The sequence below is a fragment of the Nycticebus coucang genome, chromosome 2 (assembly GCF_027406575.1).
Source record: "Nycticebus coucang isolate mNycCou1 chromosome 2, mNycCou1.pri, whole genome shotgun sequence".
Taxonomy (NCBI): Eukaryota; Metazoa; Chordata; class Mammalia; order Primates; family Lorisidae; genus Nycticebus; species Nycticebus coucang.
Genome location: NC_069781.1, coordinates 104438061 through 104451268, shown reverse-complemented (window position 1 = coordinate 104451268; position 13208 = coordinate 104438061). Strand labels below are relative to the sequence as shown.

Here is a 13208-nt window from a genome sequence, read left to right as displayed (position 1 = left end):
AGTTTCATTTTTAAACTTTTCAAAAACAGAGAAACTCATCTTAGGAAGAGGCCTACTATGAAAGTGGAATAAATCATTAGGAAAAGACCTTCCTTCCAATGAAAAAAACCAGGACAGAATGCAATGGAAAGGCAGCTTAGGTCTGACCAATCAAACAGTCCTGAAGAACAGTTGGAAAAGAGAAGTTTTGGGATTTGTTCTTAAATTGTCTCAAATCAATTACTTATCTTGAGGGACAAAAGAGTTATATAGAATTTTAAACAGAAAAAAAATCAGAGGAGAGTGAAAACATGTAGGTGAATGAATAAACTGTGGTACATCCAAACAACTGCTAAAAAGAAATGTGTTATCAGCTGGGCGCGGTGGCTCACACCTGTAATCCTAGCCCTCTGGGAGGCCAAGGCAGGTGGAGTGCTTGAGCTCGTGAGTTTGAGACCAGCCTGAGCAAAAAACGAGACCCCTCTACTAAAAATAGAAAAACTGAGGCAAGAGGATCACTTGAGCCCAAGAGCTGGAGCTTATGACACCATGGTACTCTACCCAGGGTGACAGCTTAAGACTCTGTCTCAAAAATAAATAAATACATAAATAAATAATTTAAAAAATGAGTTGTCAAGCTATAAAAGACATGAAAGAACCTTAAATGCACATTAACTGAAAGAAGCCAATCTCAAAAGGCTACATAGTGTAAGGAAAGGGCAAAACTATAGAGATAGTAAAGAGATCAGGGTGAGAGAAGGGACGAATAGGCAGAGCAGAAGGGATTTATAGGGCAGTGAAAATATTCACTATGATTACTGTAACAAGAGATATATGTCATCACATCCTTACACCTTTGTCCAAACCCTACACAAGCATGAACCTTAATATAAACTGCAGACTTTGGGTGATACTAATGTGTCCATGCAGGTTCATCAACTGTAACAATACACCACTCAAGTGAAGGATGTTGATCTTGGAGGAGGCTGTTCCTGTACCAGGAAAGGGGATAAGTGGGGGCAGGAAGCATATACATGAGAAGGAAACTTAGTTTACTTACTTACTCATTCTCAATTTTGCTATGAACCTCAAACCGTTCTAAAAAAACAAAAGTCTTTCAAAAAATATTGTGGTTAATTCTGCCTCTGCTAATTCTCTCTAAATAATTCTCAAGAAAAAAATTTATTATGGATAGTAAATATTTAACTATATTTTAAATCATCACTGCATTAATGATGCCCTATTTACTAGTTATATGTCAGTACCTACATTTATAACTAGAAGTTCATGGTTTTTTTTTTCTCTACAGTATTTTCCCGAAATATTTTTAGACAGACCCCAATCTTTGATTTTCCTCATATCCAAAGGCTACTAGGCACTCACCTGCCTGAGATAGAGAAAAAAACTTGAATACTGTCCCGCTTCAGGAAGGTATGAAAGAAATACGGTGATGCAGATTAATAAGACAGTAGAATCTTTTCCAACTTTTTTCAGTGACTGGGGAAAAGTAAAAAGAAAACATATAAAAAAGCCAATAGACACTAATGTCACCAATGTTCTGGAATATTGGAGTCACTATCTTGACCTATTAAGATGAACAACAAAAGTCTAATAGAGGAAATGAACCTTAATATTAAACCACCTGTCTTTGTAGAACTTACAAGTCCCAATTTCAGAGGTATGAATTTCAAATATTATGGCTCTTTAAAAAACCTTTGTTCATCTTTGTTAACAACACTGCTTCATATCCCTAAACAGATCTTGAACTTCCTATGAATAGACCCTGAAAATACATTCCCACAGAATCTTTAAGATAATTGTTTCTCTCTCTTAATTCATAATACAACTTTATTATGACTTTAAAGCCATAGTCAGTACAGGGTTTTCATTATACATAAATTCACTTCACTATTCAAATGTTAATATTCAATTTTCTTGTCAACCTGGTAGACAAATAAGCATACTCCAGCCATGGGATCAGATTGGTAAGAATTTTTTGAATGCTACACCCTTGTTGAAGAATCCTTCTTATATTAAGAAGGAATGAAAAAATGTCTTTTGCAGCAACTTGGATGAAACTGGAGACCATCGGCCAAAGTGAAGTATGTCAGAAATAAAAAAAGCAGACACCACATCTGCCCTCTAGTTATTGGGAGCTAATCGGTGGGTACACATGGGCACAAAGATATATAAAGGTCATTGGAAATCAAGAAGGGAGGGGTAAGAGCTTCACCTATCCGGTAAAATGAACACTATTCAGGTGATGGGCACACTAAAAGCCCTGACTTAAGCATTAAAAGAGATACCCATGTAACAGAAACATTTGTAACTGCTTCATATTTTGAAATAAATTTTTAAAAATCCTTATATACATAGAATTGTTGGCATAGAACCAAAAGGCGCACTGTTACCAAAGTAGTGGAAAAGGCTAGAGCTTGTAGGTCATAACTCTGACATACTTAATAGTATATACAAGCCAATGTCTGTTGAAACATTGCTGCATATCAGACAGTAGACTAGTTAATTTACACACATTAACTATAATTCTCACAACTTCCCTGAAAAGTAAGCCACAGTAGTTGCACTTCAGAGAGGAGCTTCCATGTATAACTCCATCACTGCATGACAAGAAGCTGGGAAGCCTAACAGCTGGCTCCCCAGTCCACTCCTGGCTTCCTTCTCTAAATACTTCTTTTGCTGTCTGACATTGTGGCATAAACAGAACAGGCAGTGTCCTCAGGTCATGTCCTGAGGGGTTATTTTAGATAAGAGTTTCTGAAGAATTCATTTTCTTCTTATACGTATTTTTCCTAAAAGGTAAACTTAGGGAGGGAAAAAAAGCAAAAATCATCATATCTCTGGTTCTTTTTTCCTGCACTTATCTTTTTCAAAAACAATTCCAAACCAAAGATAAAGCAGGAGGAAAGTGAGAGATAAGATACTTTTTTTCTAGTTGTTAGTGTTGACACATACCCACCCATGCCAAAAAATAAAAAATAATAATAATAAATCATAGAAAATCTATTCCCTCAACAAACACAACTTCAAAGTCTCTGGTCAGAGCCCAGGTATATTAACAACTTTGAAAATAACTCTTTCAGTAAGACCAAATGCTTTTACCATTTTGAATCAGAGTCAATGTAAATGGCCACATCAAATAACCACCTTCATTTATTTTGTTAAAAAAGGATGAAAACAACCATGTGAAAGAGAAACTTCCTTCCCAAACTTTCATCAGGAATTAATTGGACATTTTTTCTTTCTTCCCTCATGACATGATTAATTTTAAGAACCAATTATATATATATTTCTTGGTTCACAGACTACCTTTAGTCTCTTACTTGTAATTAATTCTTCTCTCTTTTTTTTTTTAAGGGAATTAGAAATGGATCAACCACTGCTGGGATTCTTGAGGCTACACATACATTCTTTGATTTGCTTGGCTCAGAAAGACATTTACAAAAGTAATACTTTCATGTTTTTACTTACCGCAAAAGGGTCTGCTTGTTTCCAAGAAATCTGAGCTCCCCAGGAAACCGGTCTCATTTTCTCAGGCAGAGATTCTGGAACAGCCACTAAGATGAAGCAGATGTCTAAAAGAGCCACCACTGTGGCCACTAACACAACCAGGCTGTCTCCATAACTTGCAGAAAGGTATGCTCCAATGGCTGGGCTGCTGACCAGACTAGCTGCAAAGGTGGCTGAGACCTACAAGAAAGCACACTCTCACCCAGGGTCCTATAGGTTAACTCCTGTGGAAAAGTGCACACTTGCCTAGGAGCAGACAGGTGCACACCTATAGCCATTTTCCCTGGCTTTAAACAAAACAAAAGGAATATGTTATGGACAACTTTTAAGAATGAAAGAGAATTAAAGTAATTTTAAAAATTTGTTCACCAACTATTAACTAAATGGAGATACCCACCCCCAGCCAAGCTACAAGAGTAAAAAACAATGATCTTTTTAGAAATAAAAGTTGTGAAAACCTTCCTCACAAATAAAACATTCACTCTTTCGTCTTCTTTAATTGGAGAATGGGAATGTGAAGGGTATGAAAAAAAAGATTTCTAGAGCGGTTATGAGAAAAATCTACAAATTAGTCAGGGAACCATTACTTGGTTTCATCTTCTAAAAAACAGTGCATTATTTCACCATTTTATCATTATATCACCATTTTATCAGTGGCCATTTCATTACACTGAAGGAGGTGGGGAATAGCCTATTGAAGGAGACATGGGAGCTTTATTGATAGAGAGCTGTAGATTCCTGTCACCACCTGACCTCTGCCCACTACAAAAACCACAGAGCTGGCTGACTGCAGTTGCAACCTAAAGTCACACTGAGCCTCTTCACTCTGCACTCCTATGAGGATGGAGAATACCCACTTTATTTTACAAAGGCATCTGAATGTTTAGAAGTTTAATGGGCAGTCTTCAAATTATAACCAGACTGAGTGTCAAAAGCATATCTGTAAGTTAGCTATTTAAACTTCAAATGGATTTTTTTAGAAACCACAGAAATCATTACCTGTTATTGTAATTATTAGGATTCCTAGAAAGCTAATGACAGTCTTTTTCATCCATCATCCCCCAAAAGAATATAAAAATATATCTGAAATTAGTATTATACTAAAAATACAAGTAAAAAAAAATTCCTAGACAGATTAAAAAGGGTATAGAGAATTCTTTTTTTTTTTTTTTTTTTTTTGTAGAGACAGAGTCTCACTTTATGGCCCTCAGTAGAGTGCCATGGCATCACACCGCTCACAGCAACCTCCAACTCCTGGGCTTAAGCGATTCTCTTGTCTCAGCCTCCCCAGTAGCTGGGACTACAGGCGCCCGCCACAACGCTCAGCTATTTTTTGCTTGCAGTTCAGCCGGGGCCTGGTTTGAATCCGCCACCCTCGGTATATGGGGCCGGCACCTTACCGACTGAGCCACAGGCGCCGCCCGGGTATAGAGAATTCTAATTTGGGGAATAGGAATTCTTCCACTCAATATTTACTGAATACCTACTAAGAACCAGATAAAGATGATGAAACTCCTGCCCTTTAGGTTTTCCCACTTTATTTGAGAAGATCAAGACAACCACATAACTGCACTGTGAAATAAGTTACAGGAGAATTCCTACACTCTCCTAGGGTGCTACAGGAACATGATGATGGCATCCTCAGGTACTGTGGGAGCATTGCTGCAGCATCCTCAGGTGTAGAGGCATTGTTGTAGTAGCCTCAGGTGCTATGAAAGCACTACTGCAGAATCCTCAGATACTATGGACACAATGCCACAGCATCTTCAGATTTTCAGTAAGGAAGGTACATATTTTATATATTGTTCTTCAGTGGGTCCCAGAATGATCCTTTGAACTTGCCTATAATTAATTGACAATAAATTCTCCTTTACGTGTAAGATAAACTGCAAGCTGCTCCTTTTAATTCTGTCATCTTAATATCTGGCATTTAGGGACAAATGTAAAGGTAGTCCCTGGCCAAGACCCCAGGTCCAGTGACAAATCCAGCAAGCCTTACATGCTGAGTCGCAGACACTGATTGGGAGCACATTTCAGCTAAACACTGCCTCAGCCTAGATGCGCATACTTACTGACTTCTCTCAATGCCCCTATGAGCAGGCATTAATCCTAACTGCCATACTACAAGGAGGAGCTAAGTTAGAGAGGGTAATTCGTCACAGTCACCTCTAGTTAGAACTCCTTCTCTGAAATCTTTTCTTAAAGATTATAAGGAGTGGGATTTAAAAGAAATAGTAAGACTCGGGGGAAATGCGAGGAATAACCTAGGTTTCTGGCATTCAATTCCCCTCCAACCTATTCCTCACAAGGCCAGGCGCAGTGGCTCATACCTATAATCCTAGCACTCTAGGGGACCAAGGTAGGTGGATTGCCTGAGCTCAGGAGTTGGAGACCAGCCTGAGAAAGAGTAAGACCCTGTCTCTATGAAAAATTGAAATTAACTAGCTGAGTGTGGTGGTGTACGCCTGTAGTCCCAGCTACTTGGGAGGTTGAAGCAAGAGGATCACTTAAGACCAAAAGTTTGAGGTTGCTGTGAGCTATAAGACCACGGCACTCTATCCAGGGCAACAGAGTGAGACTGTGTTTCCAAAAACCCAAAAACCAAAACAATCTATTCCCCACAATCCAGCCAGACCATCTTTCACTTTTTACCTTCTTATTGTGAACATTAACAAACACAGAGAAAGCTGGGAGAAGGTCACATGTGTTACAGGTTTAGGCACAAACACATGACCACACTGGAGTACCCACATGCTCTCTTTTCCCCTGAGCCATTTTAAAATAACTTGCAGTGGTAACACTCTGATCCAAAATGCTTCAGCTGTCATCTTCTAACTGGTCTCTCCTTTCCTGCTTAACCACACTATCACTATCATGCCTAGGAAAATTATAAAGTTAGTTTAACATCAAATTGCAAACAAAATTCTCCTATAACTTTTTGAGACCAGGTCTCTGATAGATCAGGTGTACCTGCCCAAATAAACTTGCCCCGCCCAGACAGAGTCAGTTTCATGGCCCACCCAGAAAGGGTCAGACTGATGTCCCTCCCAGGAAATAGGAACGCCATCAATCTTGACTGCCCTAACCCTTTAAATCCCTGTCCACCACAGCCCACGGGTGGATTTCTCCCTGGTCAGGAATCTCACCACACCTGTACTCTAGGTGGAATGAAGGCCACTTTAACTGCATGAATTGGATCTCCATTTTCCTTTCGTCTCGCATCTCGGCATGATTTTATCCTTGGCTCAGGAACCTTTCAGTCTCACTCTGTTGCTGGGGCTACAACGCAGTGGTGTCATTGTAGCTCATTGCAACCTCAAACTCCTGAATTCAAGAGATCCTCCTGCCTCAGACTCTTGAATAGCTGAGACTACAGGCATGGACCACTACACCTGGGTAGTTCTTCTATTTTTTGTAGAGACATAGTCTCACTTTTGCTCAGGCTGTTTTTGAATTATTAGCCTCAGACAATTCTCCCACCTTGGCCTCCCGAAGTGCTAAGATTACAGGTTTGAGCCACCACACACAGCCTCCAATAACATTTGTTATCTATTCAACAACTATGTGTTTGCTGAATGAATGAACATAGCCCTTTTTCCACAGCATATTTCCCAAATGGGTGCCCTACACGACCACCAATGAAGTTATAACGCATTAATATTGCTGAGGTTCCAGCATCTTTCCAATTAGAATGCAGTACACACACTTCTGATCTTAGCACCTGTTGACTATTTAGGTTTCTCAAGAGACTAGATAACAAGAAACAAATCAAACCAATATTTAAAAAATTTTGCAACTTATAATTCACATATTCCTGCCAATCTTCCAATGCTAAAACCAAAGAATAAATCACTAGCAATTTCTATCTTGCCATTATTAACTTTTTGTAAGAGCCTTTTTCTCTTTCACTTACTTTAGATTTTCTCTTATATCAATAAAGATTTACCACTTTAAATCTTATTTTCTGGTAAATTTTTAATAGAATATTATTGTTCTAGTTAAAAAAATATATAGCCTATTATCTTACCCATCCATAAGCAGTACTTCGCTCGTGCTCTTGAGTGACATCAGCTACATAGGCAAATATCACAGAGAACGTGACTGAGAAGACTCCAGACACAGAAATCATCGCAAAATACCACCTATAAAAAGATTAGTTTAATTACCAGGAAAGAAGTGTATGTACACTTTTATAACAAGAAACAAGCAAGCCAAATATATACTGTAAAGATTATAAACCAAGAAATAAACAAATAAACACGTACGTGTGTGAGTATACTGAAAGACAGAAAAATTAAAATTAAGACAAGGAGGAAGAAATAGATACTAATTTTGTAATTGTTTAAAGGGGATTAGTACATGTAGTCTATAAAACAAAAGAGCAGAAGAGGAAAAATATGAAAATATGTCAGTGCCCCAAATAATGAGCTGATAAAAATAACATCTTTGCAAAGTCAACTGAACCACAGTGATGAGCCCACCTCCAGGACTGAATTCCTATAACTGATCATGGCAACAACAGGTACCCTTTTAGGCATCATCTATTTCTTTACCCAAATAGCTTATCCTAGACCTAATTCTGTAATATCTTATATTCCCCAACCCCCACCCCGCTCCTTTTTTTTTTGAGGCAGAGCCTCAAGCTGTCACTCTGGGTAGAGTGCCGTGGCATTACAGCTCACAGCAACCTCTAACTCCTGGGTCAAGCGATTCTCCTGCCTCCATCTCCCAAGTAGCTGGGACTATAGGCGCCTGCCACAATGCCCAGCTATTTTTTGGTTGCAGCCGTCATTGTTGTTTGGTGGGCCTGGGCTGGATTCAAACCCACCAGCTCAGGTATATGTGGCTGACACCTTAGCCTTAGCCGCTTAAGCCACGGGCGCCGAGCCCATATTTCCCCATTTTTAAAATGAACATGATGGCAACCGCCCAAACTGGCTTTCAGTATTACCAAAGAGAGCAAAGGAAAACATAGGTACAACCAACTGCTTTGGTTAGGTGCTCTGCAGATGAAAGTATGATTTAGACATGACTCAAAAACAAACAGTCATGAAGTGAAGGGCCAATCCACTCACCATGGGCTGATCCTCATCAGTGGGATTGGAAAGCAGGTAAAGAAGACAGTGACAAGGAGAAAGGGCTTCCTCCCCCACACATCAGACAGAGCACCTATGAGCGGGGCACTCAGAAAAGAGAGCAGGCCCTGGAGAAGAAAACAGAAGCAATGCTGAGATTTATAATTTGATCTCTCAATTACTTGTAACTCTTATTTTCTAAATGATTTAGCTCTAATTCATTTTTTTGTCCCCAAAATAGAATAAATGGAACACTAAATACAAGCTATTAAAAAAAAAAAAGTCTAATAAAATTTTAAATGTGCTATTAGAAAAAGAAGACAAGGATAAAGGAGCTTGCTTTCTAGAAGAAATCAGAAAAAAGATATAACATGAAATAAATAAATAAATACACATATGCTCCCCCACCCCCATGTTTGCCTTTTAAGACAAAGGTAATGCCACACATATGGGAAGAAGTCAGAGACTTAAATCGTTTTAAGAAATAAATATGGCTTCTGTATTCTGCACAAGGCTCTGCATTAACTGTTGTAATGGGGACACCCAAATGAATATACTTCATATACCCTCTGGGGGCCTCACAGAAATAAAAAGGATGAGTATGCAAATGCTAAATGCTGAAAAAAAAAAAGAAGATTGATTCTCTGCCAATCAAAATAAAGGTTTTCTGCCTGATGAGTTTAGGATGAAGGAGATAATTCAACTCAGTCTTTACTTTTGTGTATTTGAAACAAAAGCAGAGGTGAGGTTAAGGGGCAGTCTGATATATACAGAGGGTGCAAAAAAAAAAAAAGTATATACATTTTAAGGAAGGAAAAACTCTATTAAAATTGTAATACTCAACACATACTGATATTAACAAAAGATGAATACAAGTCACACTAAGCATCTCCTATAATTGTAGAAGTCAAATGTGACTTGAGTATTACAAATTTACTATGGTTTTTTCTTTTCTTAAAATCTGTATACTTTTCTTTAGCCTCCTCTGTATAACACCATGCAGAAGCAAATTCACTACCTGCCCTACTATTTGCCAGTCACCCTGCTGGCTAGCCACTTTCATATCAATCTACGGAAAGAGGGAGTGGACAAGAGTAGAAAAATGTTGATAAATAACGAAACAGGTGATGAGTACATGGGTGCTAAATGTATTAGTCTTTACTTTTGTGTATCTGAATTTCCATCAAGATACATTTTTCAAGCTACTTAGCATGGCATATAAATAAACAGGACACTATAAAATCTGGCCCTGGCACATATCATATTCTCTAGGGCCCAGGCCCTTGCTGTACCTGTGTGCTCGTCCCACACTTGGACTTGGTGTCCCACGCATGGACACAGTAAAAACGGTAGTCATTCTTCCCAAGCCTGGGGGAGAAGCACTTCTTCTTCTCTCTAGTCTCTTAGCTACTTAAGCAGAGTAAATCATACTACTGACGAAGGAACAAAGCAAACTTTCCCCACCTGGTACATATCTCTTCTATTTCAGCACTCCATTACAATTACTTGTTGTCTATCTTCTCTGTTGGATTAGAAATTGAGATTAAGATCAGAGGAATGAAGTTTCTTTTAATCTCTGTACCCTTGGTGCCTATCACAGGGCCAGGCAAATATAGGCTTTCAAGTTTGTTTAGTGACTCGAATAGAATTTTTAAGAGGAAGTCAACTTGTAGAAGTTTCTAAGGTCACACAGATTCTAATTCCTAATCAGCCATCAGTTAACCCAAGACAGCAGACACTATAAAGTGAAGGTAAACTGAAGTAAGGGGCTGTGGATGGGGGCAGTGAGAGGACACAATGGAAAGGAGGCAAGCTGAAAAGTTTTGGGGCTCTTCTGAAGTAACAAATTTATCCATGGGCTAGGAATCAAACCTTGTAGATCCCGAGTCACAGTAGACTTCAAGTACATTTGGTCTGCTCTTGCATCAAAAGAGTAACAATAGATGGAGGATTAAATAATTTTCCTAAACTAAAAGCTAAAAGTCTACAGAATTAGGGCTGAAATTTAGGAAATGTGACAATCAGCTTTATAAATTTTAAAAAGGCAACCTTTCCTATTTGTTCAAAATTCAGTGTTAAATATCTGATTACCTAAGAAGTATAAAACTAGTCAATAAAATAATGTAAAGAAATTTAAGAGAACAAGGCAGTAGAAATAAACACTTCCACAATACCAAAACAGTAACAAAAACTTTATAAGAACAAAGAACCCAGGAAAAGTTTTTGGATAGTTCTGATTTCAGATTTCATACAGTGCTTAAAATAAGGAATGTTAAGCCATTTTTTAAAGCCTTTGTAAAGCCTTTTTAAAAAGGATATGAGAAGCCCAAAATATATTTTATATATTTAAAATAATGTAGTTTACAGAAAAATAGATATTATCTTCTACATTATAATTTAAATGTTATTTATTCTACTCTTTAAATAATGTATCTTAAATTTTCAGTGACCAAAAAAGACTTTAAAAATATCTTCCTGGAGAGCCTACTGTTTTATTAAGATACTAAAATACAATTTACTAAAACACTTGACTCTGTGGAAAATTCATATTTCCTAGATATCAAATACTTTCCTCTGTGCAGAGTTATTTCTTTAACACCCAAACTGGCCCTACATTTCATCAGGCCAGATTATCAGAGCTACAGACTGACCAGAACACTATGTACGTTCACTGATAAAGCAAGTATATTTCACCAGTAAAAAAGCTGCAGAGCAGAATTTGCAAAAACAAAATGTTTACAAATTAAAACCAGACTGACATCAAAGCCCCACTCTTAAATATAGTCAATTCTCATTATTCATAGTAATTACATTCTATAAAGTCACCATGAAGACTGAATTAGTGAATATTAGAACCACTTGCTCCTAAGGATAACAGAATGGGGTCTTAATAGAGCACAAGTGAAATGTTCACATCAGGAAACTGAGATTTTTTTCCCCTACTCTGAGCATACCTGTGAATGACCACAAAATCATATATTGATTTTGAAATTAGAAATAAACTTAAGTGAGTAGATGAATTCATAAATATGGAACCCTCAAAAGGAACGAGGCTCAACTATATTCATATCATGCAACCACAGCCCAACAAGTACCTGGATAAAACATGATGTGGACAGCAAAATTAACCAATACTTAATCATAGTCACCTTGAGTGTAATGAAATAATATGCTTCCTACTAGGTGTTTAAGAAGGTATAATTGGCCAGAAATTCTGACACAGCTTTATAGGGTCTAATTTAACAGAATAGCAATTAAAGCTTATTGTTCAATTAAATACAATTATCCAATAAACTTTCAAAAGTATGCAAAGAATGGAAAATATTTACCTGAAGCAAACGCACATAGATTTTATAATTTATACAGCTATAATGTCTCAAGCATACATTACAACTTTATTTATTTACAGAGAATAAAAAGGATGTTTATTCCTGCTCTTCTCCAAATTAAGAAAGGATTATATATATATATATATATATATACACACACACATACACACATGTACGAAAGCACTCTATACCTACTAATTTCAAAGAACAGCTATGAGGGGACTCTGAATGTATCTTTTTTTTCCCTCTAAGAATTCTTAACATCATCAACAGTCAATAGTTTCTGCGTGTACTTATTATGCTACTACTGTGCTAAGCCCTGCTTCATGATTTAAAAAGCAGGTTGAGACAGATCAGTAGCAATTTCTGGGACTACAGAAACTCTACATTTTGGGTGGCGCCTGTGGCTCAAAGAGTAGGGCGCCGGTCCCATATGCCGGAGGTGGAGGGTTCAAACCTAGCCCCGGCCAAAAACCAAAAAAAAAAAAAAAAAAAGAAACTCTACATTAAAATGTCCCTCGAAAAGCAATCTAGCAGAAGACCAGAGGGTCCATTGTGGCCATCTCCTTGATCAGATTTGACAGGTCTAGACTGGGAAGAAGCAATTCTTGTAAGGGAATCTGTGAGAATCCTCCTGGCCAAGCCTGAGCTGCCTCTCCTAAGCCCCCATGATGTTAAAGCTAAGATGCCTACTGTGGACCAAGAACCTATGAAAAATTAAGAATGCCTGCTTTAGAGCCATCCTCTTCACACTGCTCACTCTGGGCCTAAGTCAATCTTAGATGTCTGCCTCACCATTCTGGGCCTGTTTAGTTTTAGATGATTTGGGGCATTGATAAATATGTCAAACTTTGTATAAAAAACAACATGCTAAAGAAAACTGAAAACTCTTTTTTCATTACCAACCCTGAAGCTTTAGGAGATTTTAATGTAGATAGCAGACAATCAGACTACCTGGTCTTAATCAAGAAAATGGTTATGGTCATGCCACCTGATGATGTTAACCAGGAGTCAAACCATGCTGTCTCGATCCAGTGTTACACTTCTGACAGATTATAGCCAAAAATTCTGTGATGTGCCAGGTTGCTTAAGCTATACTATACGGTTATTTCTTTCTTTCCCTTTTTTTTTTTTTGTAGAGACAGAGTCTCACTTTACCGCCTTCGGTAGAGTGCCATGATGTCACAGGACTCACAGCAACCTCTAGCTCTTGGGCTTCCGCGATTCTCCTGCCTCAGCCTCCCGAGCAGTTGGGACTACAGGCGCAGTTATTTCATCGAAAGTAGTCTGGATGTTG

General features: G+C 38.0%; 1 protein-coding gene across 2 annotated transcripts in view; it reads right to left on the bottom strand.

Moving 5' to 3' along the window:
* MFSD14B (major facilitator superfamily domain containing 14B) overlaps positions 1–13208 on the bottom strand; it is a 56619-nt gene that overhangs the window by 12300 nt on the left and 31111 nt on the right. Inside the window, exons 2-6 of one of the 2 annotated variants that reach the window (XM_053578030.1) lie at positions 10047–10104; positions 8583–8710; positions 7535–7649; positions 3469–3687; positions 1363–1476 (exon numbers count right to left, since the gene is read on the bottom strand). In XM_053578030.1, coding sequence (XP_053434005.1) covers positions 1363–1476; positions 3469–3687; positions 7535–7649; positions 8583–8710; positions 10047–10055 — 585 coding nt within the window. In that variant the 5' untranslated portion in view covers positions 10056–10104. The remainder of the gene's footprint in view (positions 1–1362; positions 1477–3468; positions 3688–7534; positions 7650–8582; positions 8711–10046; positions 10105–13208) is intronic. The other variant, XM_053578023.1, reaches the window with a different exon arrangement.